The sequence below is a fragment of the Varanus komodoensis genome, unplaced genomic scaffold (assembly GCF_004798865.1).
Source record: "Varanus komodoensis strain SLA01 unplaced genomic scaffold, ASM479886v1 scaffold32, whole genome shotgun sequence".
NCBI classification, from domain to species: Eukaryota; Metazoa; Chordata; class Lepidosauria; order Squamata; family Varanidae; genus Varanus; species Varanus komodoensis.
Genome location: NW_025335798.1, coordinates 4,380,192 through 4,399,902, shown reverse-complemented (window position 1 = coordinate 4,399,902; position 19,711 = coordinate 4,380,192). Strand labels below are relative to the sequence as shown.

The 19,711-nt window shown below is 43.5% G+C and overlaps 1 protein-coding gene across 13 annotated transcripts in view; it reads right to left on the bottom strand.

Moving 5' to 3' along the window:
• Positions 1–659: 659 nt before the first annotated feature.
• TNS1 (tensin 1) overlaps positions 660–19,711 on the bottom strand; it is a 368,326-nt gene continuing 349,274 nt past the window's right edge. For all 13 annotated transcript variants that reach the window (XM_044438202.1, XM_044438203.1, XM_044438205.1 and 10 more), the window contains 8 exons: positions 14,610–14,741; positions 13,824–13,916; positions 12,011–12,088; positions 10,738–10,809; positions 9,210–9,378; positions 8,315–8,383; positions 6,793–6,825; positions 660–5,374 (listed from right to left, as the gene is read on the bottom strand). In XM_044438202.1, coding sequence (XP_044294137.1) covers positions 5,230–5,374; positions 6,793–6,825; positions 8,315–8,383; positions 9,210–9,378; positions 10,738–10,809; positions 12,011–12,088; positions 13,824–13,916; positions 14,610–14,741 — 791 coding nt within the window. In that variant the 3' untranslated portion in view covers positions 660–5,229. The remainder of the gene's footprint in view (positions 5,375–6,792; positions 6,826–8,314; positions 8,384–9,209; positions 9,379–10,737; positions 10,810–12,010; positions 12,089–13,823; positions 13,917–14,609; positions 14,742–19,711) is intronic.

Sequence of the window (19,711 nt, the reverse complement as noted above, 5' to 3'; positions counted from 1 at the left end):
ATAATGAACCTGTTCCCATTTCATGTTCCCCACTACCCAGTGCAGCTGGGGACAAGTTGTTGAGCTGGTTGGCACACTGGTCTAGCATGACAGTGAAAATGTCCTTATGACCCTGGCCAATATCCGTATTAGACAAAAAACAAGTTAACTGCCATGTTTGCTAATACCCCATGTAGGGTATCGGTGTACCCAGCTGCCATGATGCAGGCAGACATTTGGTTAATTCTCACTTCTGTATTGAGCTGTTTGTCCAATGACATTTGCAGCTGCAAATAATTTTAAAAATGGCTGATACACGCAAGCAGGGAAAGGACTCTCCTGGATCTAGTGCCATTGACTTTGGGTTTCTCTCGAAGTTGTTGGGAAGGAAAATGAATGAGCAGTAGAAAATGGTTACTTATTTGAAGTGGCATTCAGAATAAGTAAATGCAGTAGCTTTAGGGGACAATTTGGTGATCGGGGGAACTTTTATAAGAATGAAGGTCAAGGCCTAGAGAACTAGGATATGAGGATATCTGGATGGCTTTGCTCCTATTCACTATTTCACTGCTCAGTGACTCAAGATCATGCTACTTTAAAAGTTGGTAACATCACCCGGCTGTTGAAAGGGGGTTGGGGCTTCATAAATTGGCTTCAGAAAAAAACAAACAAACATTAAGTCACTTGCACATCAAATTTAAAATAAAAACAAACAACAAACAAACAAACAAAAACCCCAAAGCCTTAGAAGAAAGAAAAGAAAGTAAGCACATACAATAAATGTACAACCAACAGAAGAGGAAAGTGCATTTTAAACAGTATCTTTGGCAAGATTATGCAGTTCTTTGTGCATGGAGGAGGGTGTTTTGTGCATGTGTATAAAATATAACACCTTCTATTGAAATAGTAGAATTGTTATTACATAGCATACATGGGAAAAATTACATTAAACATCAGTCCCAGGCATTGGAAATGAGGTGATGTGTTTCGAATAAAAGAATATTTTCTTTTGCTTTTAAAAAGAAAGATAACCAACAAAGGGCATACGTTCATTTGATGATTATAGCAGCTCCTCCAGCACTTATGGTTCAACAGAAGACAAACTAAATGAGTCCAGAGCAGGGGCTCTTTTGCCTGTGTCATAAAAAGCCTCCCCAAGCCATATCCTTTTATGGCTGAGGCCAAAGGCAGAGGGGACCTTAAAAAATGATTCACCAAGCCAGTCACTCACGCACATCCTGGATCAATGGTTAGGCAGCCCAACACAGAAGGAACATGGCTTAGCTCATCAGCCCCCCAGGCAGGGGTGACAAGGAAGGTGGAAGGCAAAGCAGTTTGTTATCCCCAAACTTGTGACAACAGTTTGAAAACGGGCTGCTTTTTTCAGCTCTTGCATATCCAAGGAAGGTTGTTACCTATCATGGATGGGTTGACAGTCCATAAAAATGGACTGAGTGGCAATTCTGGTCATCCCTGCTGTGAGACCCTCAACTCGACCGGAAAGGCACACTGCCAGTTCAGCAAGGCGAGGTACAGTGACTCCATCAAGATATATACAGGAATTCTTGGGGTGGGTGGCAAGCTCAGTGGGCTGGAGCGCGAATCGCCCCAGCAGCCACCTGCCGCACATTCATTTTGAGAACCCTCGGCCTCGGACCATGCTGGAGGAGCTGGAGGTCTTATCGACACACAATCGGGGCAACAATACCAACCCTACTTCTAAAACGCAGCCTTTTGTCTTGAATGCAAGCTGGAAAAGCAACAGGTAAGAATGTGTAGTGATTAGCTTTGCCCTTTTTTTAAAGCCATAATTAGTAGGTATGTTCTAACAGGGAAGGATCTTAAACTTTCCATCTTCAGTGAGTGAGTTAGTATAAGCAGCAGTGAGCAGGTAATGGCTGGAAGCAGCTATTTCTGCCGACATGCATGAGCCTGCTATGATGATCCGTATTTGTATGTGACTGCTGGGTGCCCTGTATCAAGGTTACACCTTTTTTTCTTTTTTTGGAATGGCAAAACAAAAATGAACCATTACCTTCCAGTGCCACTTTTTGTGGCAAGACAGCGAATGTTGAAAGGGAAAGGAGAAATTGCAAATTTCTGAAAGCGGTGAAAAGAATGAAGTCTGAAAAATAGAGACTTTCAAAAAATATATATATTTATAATATTTATATATCTATAGACACAGTGTTTCTCTAATTGGTTAATGGCAGGGTGAGACAGTTGCAGGCGTGGGAGGGGGGTCATCTTGCTCGAATTTTGCAGAAGGAGGGAAATATTGTAACCAACATAAAAAATAAGCTGCCACAGTCTCCAGCATCCCATCTGGGTGTGGAGCCTGGGTGATGGCATGAAAAAACTGGTGCTCCCACTCCATCCAAGTATTTGCTTCAGCAACAAGCTCTTGGATGCAAGACACATGCTTTACACATCTCAAGAAATGAGTCTCTCCACATACTTTCACACATCCACACGCCGCTAACCCTCACATCACTCAGCAATGAAATACAAATTCATACATGCTCAATTTCTTGGGCAGATTACTCAAAATGAGGCGGCGGGGGTGAGAAATGCCAAACTGTTGCATTTCCCCATGGTACAGTATCAAAAGACATGGCTTCTGGGGGCTTGGGAGGACCGGCATCACTTTCTGAAACCTTGCCATGTCAATAATGCTAACCAAATACGCACTTTGCACTAAGTTATACATACAAGAGACTACAACATGGGTGGGGGAGAGGGAAAATGGGGGGAACTGCAGATACTGGAGAAAATAAAAGATAGATAAAAGCAGTATGTCAAAAAATAAATACTTTTTGTGTAAATTTCACTTTTTAAATTTTTTTGATTAGCTTACATTATTTTGTCATTATATTTCATACATACATACATACATACATATATTATATCAAGGCAATGTGAGAGGTACACTCTCTAGGGGAATTTAGGTGGCTGCATGACTTGGAGTTGATATTTTGGACTGTACGCTGCAAGACTTCAAACTGAAGTGTCTCATCAACTCACGGTCTATCCCTAAATGTCTTGTTTCCGCACTATTTCAGGTTCTGCTTTATCAAAACCAAGGTGGTATTTTAGAGGCGACAGCTTTTCATCAATGGTTTTTCATTGAGGCCCTTGAACCCTGTTGGAGGATAGCAGCCCAACCCACCCAAAGAAGTTGGAACAACTATTCAGTGTTATTGAGAAGATGGGCTGAACTTACAGCCCACTTCGTAGAATCATAGAAGAGTAGAGCTGGAAGGGGCCATGAAGGCCACTGGGTCCAACCCCTTGCTGCTGCAGGACACCACGTTACACCATCCCACTCAGATGGATGGTCTTTATCATTGACTCGCACTGTGGCTGTCCATGTCCGCCTCTTCTGACACCTTTGGCCAGCTCCCTTTGGGCCGCTGACATGGCAAGGCAACCATGACTTGCTTTCAGCAGGGCTTTGGCCCTAGCTTTAAACAGAGATGGAAGAACTCACAATAAAGACATGGGATCTGACACATGGGATCATTGTTTCATCCACTCACCACAAGAGTTTGTATCTGGGACTTGCCAATCACAGATCTCAGAGAGGATGGAGAGAAACTCCCTACGATGCTATAGGAAGTCTGTGTGATAGACCTCTCCCCAACCCAAGAGACCTCTCTTGACCACTCACCCTCTCCTCGACAAAGGTGCCCAGAGTCAATGGGCAGGGCTTGGGTGGCCCCCACTAGGAATGCCAGAAGTCATGCTTGTGGAAGGACTGGTGATGTTAAATAGGAAAATACATAGTTCCTTGGTGGCTACACTGTGGAGATGGGTAAGATGTTGCTCTGAACAACCTATTTGCAAGCTAGTGGGGCTGCCTCTCTTTCCAGACCCAATGCCAGTCAAAGACCATGCTGCCAACTGTTGGCTAGCAAGTCACTGCAAGATCTGATGCTCCATACCCTGGGAAGCTGAAGCAAAGCTGAATGAGGCAAAATTATAAGCTCATTTTGCTACATCCCCCACGCTGAACCTCCAGTAGACGGTTCACACAGAGCCACTGGTGTTTGTAACAACTATGGCCTCCCTTAAGCCAGAACTTACCCCAAGCTGGCTCTTTTTAAAGATTATCCCTAGTATCTTCAAAACAGAATCCCCCCCACCCCCATGACTGGATCATTCATCTTATCTTAAGCTACGAGTCATTTCCATGCAACATACAAAACCACGTGCATGCCTCCCAAACGAGTAGGGAGAAACCTGGGCAGGGTTGTTTTAATCTTACACATAAAAGAAATGGCATTCCCAAGTTGCTGGTATTAAAAATGAAATAGGGACAGGGGCTGTGGGCCAGTTTTTCTCTTCAAAGGATCTAACATGACCCTCATTGCATAGAGACCAGAAGATATTCCTGCTTTGTCTAGCATGCTCCTAAAATTAGCTAGGAAGAAACTCCCTGCTCCATAACTTGTATGTACAAATGTATTTGTGCACATGCGCGTGCGTGCGTGCGTGCGTGTGTGTGACTACCGGTTAAAATCAGAACTTCCCACTTCCATGATGAATCTTACACTACTTGTGGCTGCTCAAGATGCTTTCCTCTAGTTGGAGTGATATGACCTTGGAGAAGGAGGAAAATGCAGGTGTCCACAGGTAAAAATTCTGGAAAAAACCACTCAGCATTCACCAGAGGCATGACCCTAACACTGCAGATTTCCACAGATACACATTAAAATATGTGCATACCACACACATGCGCGCGCACACACACACACCTTTGTACATTCAGCAGTTGAAGAGTTGGGAGCAAGAACTTTCAGAAATGGGTCCAATGATTGCTTGTTTGGCATGTCTCTTAATGTGATTCCTGCAGTTCACATAATTCATGATTTGTTTTTGTTTGTTTTTTGCCTTATTTTCTAAACAAGCAACTACAATATAGTCCTACCCCACAAAGGTTAATAAAATCCGTGCTTTGGCCTGAGGGGGCTGAATTCTCTGATTTCATGCTGATCCAAAAGCCAAGATTGTCTCTACCTCCTGAATTTGGCATTTCCTTGGTTTCTGCTATGTACGTACATTTGTTGGTTTGGGCCCTCCAACAATTCAGACCGGTTTGTTTTCTCTCTCTCATTCTCTCTCTCTCTCCCCCCATTGGTCCACTTCCCTCTTTCACAACGCACTTCCTCGCACTCATTCTCGGAACAACTCCAAGTCCTTCTTCAAAATTCAAGGGCAAGAAGCCCCCTGCAGGGGGAAGGCAGCAGTTCATCTCTTCTGAGAGGAGCCAAGCATGACCCTGGAAACAAAGTTGACAATGGCAGCCGCTGGCTGATCAGGGTCCAATTCTGCAAAGAGGTGGCAGACATTGTCTGTTGTGCTGCCTTGCTTCCTGGCCACAAAGCCAAAGAGTCTGCAGGGATGACAAAGAAATGCAGGGAGAGAGAAATCACACGTGAGAGATGAAACGCACGGCAAGCCCACAGCTGTTTGTGCAGTATGGACTGCTACCAAACTTAACCCTCTTGGTATCATGCCCTTATTTCAGATAAGCTAGCTACATACCCAATCTGATCCCAGAGGTATTTGAAACGTAAGAGCATAAAACATACGTACAAGATGTACATGGACTGGGAGAGATGTTTAAAATATTGGGAGTAGAGACAAGGATCCACCATACTGAAATGCCATTCCCTCAATAAGGATTAATTGATTTTTTTTAATTTTAAGAACTTTAGAACTTAGAATTTAGAAATGTAGAACTTTTAAGGAAAGTTATAAACACAAGATGGTAAAGGAACAAACTATGACCCTGCTCCTGTCATTTCTAATCAGAGAGGGAAAAATTCGGACAGGTGGAGATTCTAATAAAAACATGCTTGCTCTACACAGTACCTAAAATTAGTGGGGCCCATAAGCCTGCACAGCCTGCTGCAAAGGGACTAAGCTAGTAGCAAAGGCAGCAAAAGAAAGACGAAGCATGACATGAGAGAGAAAGGGACCCATATGCTGGTGTGTATTTTCCAAATCCATCGATGCTCTCAGACTTTCTTTTCTTGCCCACAAATCCCATTAAAAGTTTGGTTATAAAGAAACCTCAACAGCACCTTGCACTTAACTGATAGGCTTGCCTTAAACATCCCTACACTTGAGCTACATCCTCGAAGACTGTAGTTTCACTTGCTTACCTGTGTAGTGGGTTCTATCCTGCTTTGTTAAAATACATGCACGAATACCTTGTTACAATAAATTTATGAATGCATGATCTGAAGCAGTGAAAGATAACACACTGTGGTGATAATAACTGTCTGTCCTTTAACTATGGCAGGAGGTGTAAAGTAACCATGAAGGCGATGTGGCTAAGAATGGGCATTGCCATTCATTCAGGAATACAGTGGGCATGTCCAGAATAATTTTAAAAATGCGAGAGACCACCACACTTCTCTAACCACACCATCTGATTCATTCATCCAGGGGTCCCTGAGGGGAATGATGAGAAAACTCAACCCAGTGCAGCATAAAAGCCAAGGTCCTTCTTAAGCTAAGCAGTTCTTGGCCCTTGGGTTTTTTAGTCCCATGTTTCCTGCCTGCTTTCATAGTTAGGTCATAAGTGGACTGTAATGCAGCCAGTTCTGACTAGCTCTTCATCTGAACGCAACTCCCCTTAGCCCTGCCTTTCTCTCAGCCACTTGTACTCAGGAGCAACTAGTTCAAATGGAACAATTAAAGATGTCTGGAAGGTTTGGAAAATCTAGATGACTATGAGAAGGGCCTCTGTCCTGCACTGACACTGTGGTGTTTCCACACTGACACCAGTAAATTGGGACTTACTTTGCTGATCCCCCGCTCTCCGACTTAGTCCACCTGAGCAAAAAAGCACAACCTTTGGTTAGTGGGCACAGGAACGGCAACAACTGAACAAACCACATTCATTACATTCCTCATCTGCCCAAGCACTACTGTTTTCTAATGGCTATGTTTCTACAGTGAAGTATTAGGGAACGAGTCTTGGAAGTAATGCCTTAATTTTCTGTGACTAAATACTTGACCCCTTTCCTCTCACTAAAAATAAGCACAGCAACTACATGCAGGAAAGGGGGTGAGCCCTCTCTATCCAGAATATCCTTCCAGAATATTATGATAATTCACTTATTAACCCTTCTGAGAAATCATCTGCTCCTTAGAAAGCATTAACAGTTATTGAGTCTTTCAGGTGTTGCAAAAATTATTCAAAGTATCAAGCCCAGGATGTTGCTACAGGGTCTCAGCTGACCACCAAACAGCATTCATAAAGAACAATGGACAACAGCAATTTTCTGCAACCCATTGTAAGTCACAGGCTCTCAACCACATGATGAAAAGATCTGTGTCAGCAAATGCCAGTAACTCAGGGGAGTTTGTATCTGAAACCAAGCTTGTGTTATTGTGCAAGGCAAGGCAAGGCAAACTCAACAGAGTTCTAATTGTCAAGTTGGCTCCCCACTGTTTATGTGGTTCCTTATGCCTGAGGAAAAAATGCCTGAAGAGTCTGCAAATGCCATCCATTGATGACCATGTGTTGTCTTTTTGCTTGGACATATTCTTGGAATGATAGGTTTGAGGTTTGGAAATAAAGGAAATCTGACAGTAGCATGACAGAGGAACAGAGGCTTAATTACCAGGGCTTCTTATTTTCACATGGAAACTGAAATCTGCAATAATGTTAGGCTTTCTCAGAATGAAGGATTCTGAGAAACGAGCATTGGCCAACTTCCCATTGTTCTACTGCATACATTCTTATCACTCCATTCCAGCCAATTGTTTATGCCAGTTCTAACAATGAAATGTAGCTACAGGTTGCAGCTCATTCAGGAAGAAGATTCCTTATGTTTCCATGTAGTCTTTAGAAACGGTATAAATGTGAAGTTTCTTCATGGATACAAACCTGTTCTATGGCCAACCTTTTCTTCACATTCTACACCAGAGACCTTCCCACTCCTTCCAAGTAACACTACAGAGACGGCCGGTGGGTCCCTCATTGTGAAATATTCTCCACAAGCTAGCTTAACTCTGCTAACTTTTAGGAACTTGAAATTTTTTTACCCTCTTCATGTTTATATTGTTATCGGTGCTGCTTTTACTGTTTAGTTTGCTAAAACTGCTCAGCTGTAAAATTTTATTGCTTATTGTTAGCTACCTTGAAAGTTTTTATTGAAAGGTGGGATTAAAACTCTTAAAAAGTATGTGATAGCAACCATGAAGACAATAGTTTCCTAGACCTGATGTGTGTAGACATGAATACAGTACACACATATATGCACATATTCATACATCTAGCTTCATGCTTTGGGTTTCAATAAACAGCGCCACTTACTTTCTTTCCTGCGGGTCCACGTCACAGAAAGTGACAGTGGTAATGGGATAATGTCGTCTGAAAAAGAGTCTGAAACAGAAACATGGACAAGGGTAAGTAAGGGTAAGGGAGAGTAAGTACCCGGAGGAGGGCTTTCTCTGCGGTGGCGCCCAACCTATGGAATTCACTCCCCAAAGAGGTCCGCCTGGCACCGTCGTTACTGGTTTTTCGGCGCCAGGTAAAGACCTTTTTATTTAAACATCATTTCAATTGTTAAAACATATGATCTGGCCTGGGCAACTTCTTCTTCCTTCTCTTTCTCCTCCTATATTTTTATCTTATACTGATAATTTTAATTTTGTACTTGTAAATCAATGTATTTTTTTGTATTGTTATATTTAATGGTAATTTATTATGTACTATTGTATTTCAATGTATTTTATCATGTTGTAAGCCGCCCCGAGGTTTCGGCAAGGGGCGGCATAGAAATGTTATAATAATAATAATAATAATAATAATAATAATAATAATAATAAGTGCCATGGCCACCTGAAATAATAGTGGATGAATGATGGTAAGTCCATCTAGACTGATGAATTATCAACCCCAGGGTAGATCAGGTGACAGTATTATGGTGAAATCATGCTTTTTATGGCCCCTGCATCAGTTGTATTCAAGAATGATGGAACAATGATCAGTAGATTTATTCAGTGCAAAATACCCTGCACATGTTTGATGCTTGGCAAAATGAGATCCTGTGGTAATACAGAAAACCAAAATGGGTTATAATGAGGAGCTCAACCTTTAAGGCAGGGAGAAACCTGGGGAAGTTTGAAATAGCAAAAGTGATGGCACAGAAAAGGACGGAACTCTCCTCTTCCTAACCCACAGATTCCAGACCATACGTTGCTCTTACTTCCTCTGGTTGTCTGTCAAGGTGATTCCTTGCGTTGAGACTTTGAAGTGGACAATAGTAGCAGCGAGTGGGGTGTCGGAGGCCAGTGTCTCAGTGATCGCTTTGGCAATGGCCTGTGGCCCTGTTAATGACTCCATCTCCACCGAGTTAATGAAGAGAACATTACAGGCTAGGAAGAAAAACAGCACACGCGTCGGTGGGATGGCACAATGCAGGAGAAGCTAAAATACGCATGACCCTGCTGTTGCTTGCATTGCGAGGAAAACAAGGTGCATGCGTCTCAACAGTTCTACTCATACAGATCTGTCCCAGCAACTGCAGTTTACCGTAGTGATGGATGGAGCGCTTTGCTTTGTATTCTGTAGTGTTCAGATTTCTTTCAATCGCAAGTTTATTTCATTCCCATTTCTGCATCAGTTTTTGTATGCATTTTGAGGAGTCTGCACAAAAATCTGCAGGCATGGTCGCGCACGCACGTGTACTTCAGTGCGTTTTGCAATGAAAATTATCCAGCTGGTTCAAAATAGGTGAGCAAGATGGCTAAGGGGGAGCAGGCAATATGATCATATTACACCTGGTTTCTGTGATCATTGCTGGCTCCCAAACCATTTCTGGGCCTGATTCATTAGCCTGTAAAGCCCGAAATTGCTTGGGGCCAAGTTAACGGTAGAATCATCTCCTCCCATGAAAACCTGCCCAGTCCCTAAGCTCATCTTCAGAAGCCCTACTCTGGGTGCACCTGCCGCATGAGCTAAGTGGGCGAGTGCCTTATCATGGCGGAATGGGCTTGCCAGGTGTTTGCTCTGTGACACCAGGTGGAGACCCTTCTCATTTCACTGTCCTTTGTATTTTTTCCCACTTGTTTTGACATGGGTGTGGGCAGGTGCAGTGCAGGCTCCTGTTTCTTGAGGGCCTTTGGTCAAGACTCCCTCAATGGACACCAAGAGGTATTGCTGGGCTCTTCAAAGATTCAGATCTCAAGAGCATAGGATACAAATCTATATAAAATATTAATATGCTAATTTAATCTATACGTTAGCATTTAGAAAGAATGACTAGGATTTATTTAAATTTCACTTTGCAAACACCCTGGACAGACAGAAAGATGAACAAGCAGTCCTAGAAGAAGACAAGGAGAGAAGACGATCGTGTTAGGGAAAGACAGAGGCAAAGCATGAAAGGGAAGACCAGATACAAGGGCTGAATCCATAAAGGAAACTAATGGAAGGCTACCATTTCTGTAATTAGAGTGTTCATTTTTAATATTATTTTCCTTAGTATGCGTAGGTGTTTGAGCACCTTATCCTTATGGCCACATTTTGTATGCATTCTTATTAGAGAATACCATTGCAAAATTCAGAGAAGTGTGAATTATGAAGCATATCTGAGTTTCATTTTGTGTACTGAGTACAAAATTGGAACTGAAAAAAACTTTTCCTGCCCTTCATCTACAGATTTGTGTGTGGCTTAGAAAGTTCCAGACTTTTTCAAGTTGAAGAGAAAAACTGTTTCTACTGTTATCACTCACCTGCTCCTTGTTTGAGCAGGTCTGTTGCTGAGTTGCTTGATGAAGTGGTCTCTTTTGCTTCCTCCATGGGATCTTAAGAGGAGAGAGAGGGAGGGAGGGAGGCTGTTCACTCTTGCTAAGAGCTCTTCTAGGTGCATTTGCTGTGGTCCTTTTAACACACACACACACACACCTCTACTGCTCTGCCATACTCACAATAAAAGGGCTAAAAGGGTATACACATGTATCCCCCTAAAAACCTTTCCAATATGTATTTTATGTATAGACAGATGTTTGTTCTCCCAGACTATTTCTGAAAATGGAACTTGCAGATGGTAGCTATTACATGTTAATTAATAGACTATTTTGAATTTGTGCTATAGGAACAAAAGGACAGTGCCTTGTACTTCTGCATGACTCCCAGGGGATGGACAGACACACACATATACACACAGCTGCTCTGTACTAAAACAAGCCAAAACAAAGAACAAAAATAACACCCTGATCTCATGCTACCTTATATCCAGCTTTCAAGTAAAGTAGTTGGCAGCAAAACTCATTCTGTTTATGGGAGAATCTTACTGCTCCTTAGCCCTTATTCTTCTCCTTCTTTGGTGGAAGTTAACATTCTGGAAATCTCCTGATTTGAAGCTCATGTCCCAATTGGAGGCCATCAGAACAACAGCCTTCAATGTGATGACCCAATTTCTATGGCATTCTCTGCCTCTGGAGGTCAGGCTGGAACCAATATTGTTTTGAATTCGATGCCAGCTGAAGACACCCATGTTCTCAAAAGCCACAATTTGAATGTGACCTTGTCATTAATATATGGGTGTTTTACACTTTTATTTGTCTTCATGTTTTACTGTTCACCACTCTGGAATCTGCCTAGATATGGAGCGCTACAAAAATGCTATGGATGAATAAACAAAGTTTTATAGCCCATATACTGATTCAACCCTAAAATTCAAGCAGTGAGCGTGAAGGGAAGGCCCTGGGACTTCTAGCTGAGTTGTGTTTCTTTAACCAGGAATATGAAGAGTAACTCCTCTTCTCAGAGGTTCTGAACATACCTATGTGTGTGCACATGTGCCTACATGTGCGTGCACACACACACCCTCCAGACTGAATATGCATGGTGTTATCCCTATGTAACCCTGCTCCTGCATGCATTCCACCCTCTATTCGATTGACTGATTGACTGATTGATTTTTATCCCCACCCCACCCCCCATTAGCTATAAGGATGGGCTACGAAGGGCAGGCTACACATGTCTTGATGTTAGCACCTTTACCTCGGTCAGGAATGACCAGCTTGCAGGGCAAGGCCAGAGGCATGATGGAGTGCTGGTACACCAGAGCAGACAGGCAACCTGGAGAGAGATGGGGAGGCAGGGGGAGAGGGGGAACACGGTCAAAGCTAAGACTAACGATGGTGTAACATTGGTGGCACTCTGTTTCTGTCCCTGTGTTCTGTTGTGATGCTATTTATGCTTATGGGCTCCTTTCTGATGTTCTACAAGCATACAAGACCCATTAATGGGATACACCCTAAAGCCTGACTGAATTTGGATGCGGTTTTAAGGTATATTTTAATCTTGCAAAGCACATCAATATTTTAATAGTAAGTGATACACAAATGTTTTTAATAAGTCTATGCATGTATGTCCAGGAGCAGATTCTGAAATCTGGTGCTTAGATGGTTCCTCCTTCTAGGAGAAACACTTCACTGACCTACCTGCCACCTTACACCAGCGCTGTGCATGCCTTTGCTCAGGGAACCTCACAAGCAAGCTCAGGACTTGGGTTTAGCCAGCATTTGATGGGCGTCATACATCTGTATGCTTAATGTTCCTCCAAACGGGGAACCATGACAACCAGTTGTTCAACAGCAAACCAATGAGCTGTCTCTCTTTTTGTAGCAGCATCACCAGTGCTTTCCCATGGCTGAATCTCAGACTGCTAAAAGACTGGCAGAGTCACACCTTAAAGAATAAGGGTGCAGTCCAAAAGCTTGCCCATAAACCTCCCACCTGAGAGGACCAGGCACAGCAGGAGAGACAAGTAGGGAGGCGAGATCGCCTTGATGCTCCTTCCCCATGCAAAACACTTATATGGCCAATATGAGAGCCAGCGTGGTGGCTCTAGTTCTGGAGTGGGGACCTGAGAGATCCAGGTTCTACTCCTCACTCAACCATGAAGCTCACTGGGTGACTTGTTGTGAGCATAAAATGGAGTGGACATAGACTATGTAAGTTGCCTTGGGTTTCTCCAAGGGGGAAAAGGTGGGATACAAATTCAACATAGCAGCAATGCCAGTAATAATTATTTTGGTCATGGTGGTCATTGGAGTGCAAGGAAAGGAGACTGAGGTGCTGCCAGGATTCTGCTTATGCTGGCAGAGCCCACCTTCTCCCTGCCCTGGCCCCAAAAACCCTTCTCCAAGGTTGCCTTTGGGACCTTGAGATACACCTGGCATGGTTCATTCTGCATCCCTTGCAAGGATGGAGAGAGGAGACTCCAGGTCCAGGGTTCAGATCTGACCTTGGAACTACCTTCTGAGGTCACAGGTGGGACTCCAAATTTTCTGTGACCATCTAGACTCCAGGGTCGATAGAGTTATACTGCCTGTCTTGGCATGAACTTTCATTAGCGAGAGCCTCATTTACATGATGAGAAGGTGGAAATAGATGCACGGAGGCAGAAGTTTAACCTATCCATGCTGAAAGAGGAGATTAAAAGAACAGGGGGCATATTTTGATAACAGAAACAATGGTTGAATTGACGGGAGTAGAACAGCATAATGGCCTTCTCAAGCCACTACCAATACCAGTGGCGTTAGGGTGTGCTCAGCTCTCAAATCGTAGAGCTCTGTGCACTTAAAAGAAATGGATACTGAACAGAAGCTCTTCCTCTTCCTGCAAATGCCCCTGACATTTCTGGAATGTCAGCTTTAATAGATGCATCTTGGTTTAATATTGCACACCCTGTTCACTCCTGCCAGAACATATTGCAGGCTATTTTTATCACAGCTTCCACAAGAGGGCAGGATGGGACAGAAGGTATTGTATACATGAACAGTGAAAGGGGCAAAGCACACACACTTACCAAAATTTGGCTCATTGGGGCATCCTTTTAGCTTGACCCCCTTAGGACTGGTTTCAATGAGGAAGTGCCTTACCAGCTCATTGGTGATATCTCCTGCAGGGACAAATCAAATATATGCTACAGAAGTTTTGTCTAAGCCTGACTGGCCTGAAAATGATGCAGAGTCTGGAGAAGAACCCATTCGCTGCTCATCTTCAGTGAGAAGTAAGAGGAAGTTGTAACTGCTTCTCCTTCGTTCATGGGGACTGACTACATGCCACGGCCTCTTGCCGAGCCGACATCATCCCTTAGCATGGAAGGGAGGCCTGTGGCACTTACCTATCTGATTTACCAGTTGGCCATACAAGCAGTAACACAAGCTGATTCTCTGCACGGCTATTTGTGGCACAAGAAATCCAAAGCCCCGTCCTCACATGCCAACCCATCAGAGGCCACAGCTGCTTAAAATCCAGATTAAAGTGGTCGACGGTGAACCTGTCACAAATCACAAGCCCTACAGCTCTGTTCCCTGTCAGAAAAGTTACTGGCGACAGGAAAAAGCTTAATTTCTGCTCCATAAATATGGAACATAATTCGAAATATGGACTTGCTATTGGAACAGGGCATATTTGCTGGCCCTTTGGAAGCATGAAATACCTATCAGGCAACCAGAGGTTTCAAGCCGCTATCTCTCCTATTTCAGTTGCCAAAATCCTGCCCAAAATGAGGGCGATCTGCAGTTTATGTACACCACAAAGCAGGGTGTGAGCTGGGTGTGAGGCACCCACAAGGGAAAAAAGACTGTACCTTTCTTGCTCTGTTGCACAACGCCAGGTGGTGGTGAAGCAACCTTCATGGCCAACCCATACGCACCCCGGAAGGAGTGGCTGTCTCGGATGATAAAAGCCCCCGGTTCCTTGTCTTTCAGCAATGCAATAGCTGGGAGAGAAGCAAAGTGCATCACACAGGGGAAAATGCATTCAAACAATAATGAGCACTTAGTGAATAAACATAAATGAATGCATGCACCACAGGATAATTAAATGTGCAAGGAAGGCCTTTGCTTCCTAGTTCACTCACTCGTTTTTCTGATATTATAAAAGGACAGCAGGGCGGAGACTAGCTCAGGCCAATCCCCAATACGCCCCCCACCAGTGCCTTTTAGGGTATTTTCTGATCTACTTGTGTGCTTAAATATGGAAGTCCTTTTATGACTTGATTAAGGCAAGAATGAAATTGTGGAAGAGACAAGTCAGTCCCTCCTCCCAGGAAGCCAGGCCAACCTCCATTCAGTAGCAGTCACTTTACCCTTGCAAGGGAGATATGAAGGAAACGAGGGAACATGTTCTTGGATTAAGGATGGCTCTGCAGCCCTGGGCTGCCAAGTGCCTCAGCTGTTGATGGGTGAGAGGAATTACTGTTGACACAGACATAAACAAAGTCTTTTAAAGGGGTCCTTCACAATTATCGGAACTGGCTTGAGGCAGAGGTGCATTATGAATCATTAACCAGAGAGCTAAAGGCTGACATGGCGGTCGATTCCTTTGCTAGATCTGCAAACTTCACCTTCCTGAATACTGATATATGGAATCTCTTTACCTGCGTGTCATTGCCTGTAGAAGCAATGTCTTATAGGCATCAATTAATGCAGGAAATCATCTCTACGTTTTTTAAAAAGAGCATCGCTTTACTGTTACTGACATTTTCTTCAATAATGACTTTTTATCTTTTGGCCAGTCAGCTCTGTATGACTGGCCAAACAGAGGGGTCTGAAAAGTACATTTGACTGGTGTAGATTCGCCCTATAACCACATACCAATAGTATGAATAGTCTAGTTTAGGAGGTGGGAAATTGCTCAGAGGTGAGGATGAACTGGTGGCCCATGCAGGGATAGTACAAGCATCAGAAGGCTGTACATTCCAAGGCACCTCAGGTGGGGAATTGGCTTGCTATGAGTTCACATGACCACGGGCTCTCTCTACAGGGCATTTTGCCTCTTTCCCTAGCCAATGGCCGAGCATACAATTCACTGGGGATACCAGGATGCAATGTCAAATGCATGTCTGTTGCCAGAGAAACAAGGAAAACTAGCAGCACTCTACTGGTGTCTGGAAAGGTTTGCTTTGGCTTCACTGGACTATGCGTTCCACTGTCCGTGCTTTCTACCAATGCTCCCCAGCCTGATGTCCTCCAGAGGTATCGGACTGTCCTCACTTCCCACATTAAAAGGAAGTGGAAGAGGAAGTCAGTGGCACTGCAATTCCTGAGTAGGTTACTAGAACAAAGGTCCTGAACTGAATCGATTTGCTTGTGGCACGAAGTCCATTCAATGCGCAACACTGTGTAATACAGCAATGCAATATAGAGAATGCCAGGAAAAGCAAACCGAAAAGTAACACACATTTAGACAAATTTGTAACAGACCATCTCCTTTACAAGCCACTGCATGCAAATATCTTTAAATTTATGACAGGTTTTCTGTGTTGCTACTGCAAAGGTAGTGACTTATTTGTGATGTAATTACAAGTCACAGATACCTCTCTGCTGAAGGCCATCCAACTCTTATTTTCAAGAGATCCCCAGGAAGCAAGCTTTGGATTCCATATCTGGGAGATAATATAATGGATAATGTGTGACATCTTTTACATTGCAGTGGCACAGGTACACATTTGCTATGTGAGGGAATTCCATTTATACTTCCCCTCCAAATGAGCAGAACGCATGGTCTGAAAATGAAGCACAGTAAATGCTTATCTATCAGTTCATAGCTGTGTGTCTGTGTCTGCAAGGCTAGGTATGGGCAAAAAAATTCACTTCAGTTTGATTTTAATCAGAGTTTTCCAAAATTCATAAAGTTTTCCATGAACCATAAAATTTCAGTAAAAAAAATGGAAATGTAAAAAAGAAAGAAATCAAATGTGGGGAAAACCAAACCTGGCAGATCCATCCATTCAGGCCCAGAGTTCTGAGTCTTGTGCTCTCAGAAGTCTGGTTTGTATCCCTATCCTTTCAACCACATCCGTGCTGAATGTGGGATGTATCTTTTTCCCCCCTGACAGGTGCTGACAACGCATCTTTAGCAGCTATGTAGTACTAGGCAGATACATCAAAGTCCTCTTCCATGCTGGGAAGAGCTGTACCTGATGAATTTGATTGATGTAGATGGGTGAACACTTCAGTTAGTTTGGAATTTTATGGAAATTCACCAACAGCTGCAAAATGCTTTGGGTTTTTGTGAGAGAAAGAACTTGAGATGTTCAAAATGTGACTGTAAGGGAAAGTGCAATTGACAGAGTTCCCTCATCCTGGGTGCATGTACATGAAGTGCCTGGGAGACCTCTGAAAAGGGCATTGAAAAGAGGAACATTTGCAGTAGATGAGCTTAGAAACAATGGTTGAAACAGCAAGAAAGTAACATATGTGCACACATATTTGGGGTAGAGAGAAACCTACCTACCAGACCAGTTTGGCTATGGCACGTTGTTTTTACTTGAATTTGATGGAGGCAATGTTTTTCCAGGGAATTTTAAGGTGTTAAAAAGATCCACTGGATTATTTACTTTATTTATTTATTTAGAAAATTTATAGGCCGTCCATCACTGTTGTCTCTGGACGGCTTACAGAATATTATAAATCCCAAACAAAATAAATTAGCTATACCAAGAACTGAGCATAAAACTGACATTTAAAATAAATTAGATAAACCATCTACAATTAAAATTAATTGACATTAAAATATTGATCAAATAAAAAGGTCTTGACCTGGTGCCGAAAAGCATATAATGATGGCACCAGGCGGACCTCTCCGGGGAGCACATTCCACAGCTGGGGCGCCACCGCAGAGAACGCTCTCCTCCGAGTACTCTGTCTCCTAACCTCTTTCAAAGATGGTTCCCAGAGGAAGGCCTCTGCTGTCGATCTTAGAGGGTGGGAAGGCATATAGGGAAAAAGGCGTTCCTTTAAGTATCCTGGTCCAAAGCCGCTTAGGGCTTTATAGATAATAACCAGCACCTTGAATTGAGTCTGGACTTCAATGGGAAGCCAATGGAGCTGATAGAGGACTGGAGTTATGTGAGAATAATGACTGGTCCCTGTGAACAGCCTGGCCACTCTGTTTTGCACCATCTGAAGTATCTGGACTGTCTTCAAGGGCAGCCCCATGTAGAGCGCGTTACAGTAATCCAAGCAGGAGGCAACCAGTGCATGTGTCACTGTTGCTAGGCAGTTCTCCTCCAGGTAAGGACACAGCTGATGGATCAGCCGAAGCTGAAGGAAAGCACTCCTCACCACCGCCATCACCTGGGCTTCCAGGGACAGCTCCAGGTCGGGGAGCACTCCTAAGCTGCGGACTCTCTAGATCCAGGGACGCCTTCTTTAGGACGGGCCTGATCACCACCTCCTTTAAAGAAGCAGGCACCCGGCCGTCCCTCAGAGAGGTGTTAATAACCTCCAGGATCCAGGAACCAATCCTATGATTGGCTCTGGTCAGCAGCCACGAAGGGCAAGGGTCAAGTAAGCAGGTGGTAGGATGCATTAGTGGAATATCCTAAAGTTTGGACGTAACATGAAGAGGGAAGGGGGCACAACAGAACTTTCCGTGGTTAAACACAGGAACAGGTCACATCCAGTAGTTTTAGACATGTCCATAACAACTTAAAATAGCCATCAGACACAACTGGTCAGCGAATGTCTCAGCATAGTATTTTATGGATGAAAAAAGATATTCCTCAAAGGATTACTTGCTCTGTTTAATTGCATTTTATTTTTAATACTCTCCAAGTGGCTAGAGTTCAGAAGAGAGAGACAAAGGCAACTCAGGTTTTGGAATACCAGTTGCATGAGGACATGGTGGAAGGAACCAGGACTGTTTAGTCTAAAGACTTGAAGGGATAGTATTGTGAGGACAAGAGGTCTGTTTTCAAATGAATGGAAAGAAATCCATAAAAAGAACATGAATCAACCTCCTCCTACTTGGGAAAGACAACAGGAGAAGGTACATAAGTGGTGCAAGGTGGTGATGTGATCACCATGCCACATACCACAGTCCAGCTCAGCCTTTCTCAGCCTTGTGTTCCCAGATGTTATTGAGTGAAAGTTCCAACAGTCCCTAGGAATCATGACCCATATTCAGGGATACTGGGAGCTGTAATCCAATACCATCTGGGAATCAATAAAAGCTGGTCTAGGACTTGAAACAGACAAAATCTGGAATCTGTTACATTTTCAGTGTTGCATATTGGAATGTTGGACTGGGACTTGGTTCATCCAGGTTTTACTCTTGAGTCAGCCATGAAGCTCACTGACTTTGGGCTAGTTGCTGATTTTCAGCCTAACCTACCTCACATGGTGGTTGGAGGATAAAATGGAGAGAAAGAGGACAATAGATGCCACACTGGGTTCCTTGCAAGAGGGGAAAAGGTGGGATGATGATGATGGTGGTGGTGGTGGTGATGATGGGATAATGAGGGTGTTTATCCAAATATTATTCTGGAATATTTCTCCAGGAGACAGGTTATGGGCTTCCACCCACCAGTAATGCCAATGATTTCATGTGCTCAGCCAAACTATCCTGCGGGTAGGTCCTCTCTTCCTGAGGTAGCCTGGTCATTTGGACCAAGTGCTAATGAGAGTGTTACCATCTCAGGGTTGCAAATGGTTGCAAAATCGTTGTTGATAACCATCCCTTGTGCCTCAAAAGAACCATGGCTAGCCACAGAGGTCCAAAATGTTATTCACTGAGTTGTACCATAATGGAGGCTCTGGAGAAAAGAAGGCTTATGGCAGACCTTGGTGTTTCCCTAATGATTTGGCAATTGCTTTGGTGCTTGGCATAAAAAAAGCTACAGAAATGTTTGAAGCTCTGATTGTCATGTACGGTTCACTAACCAAACTATGCTACTAGGAGAGA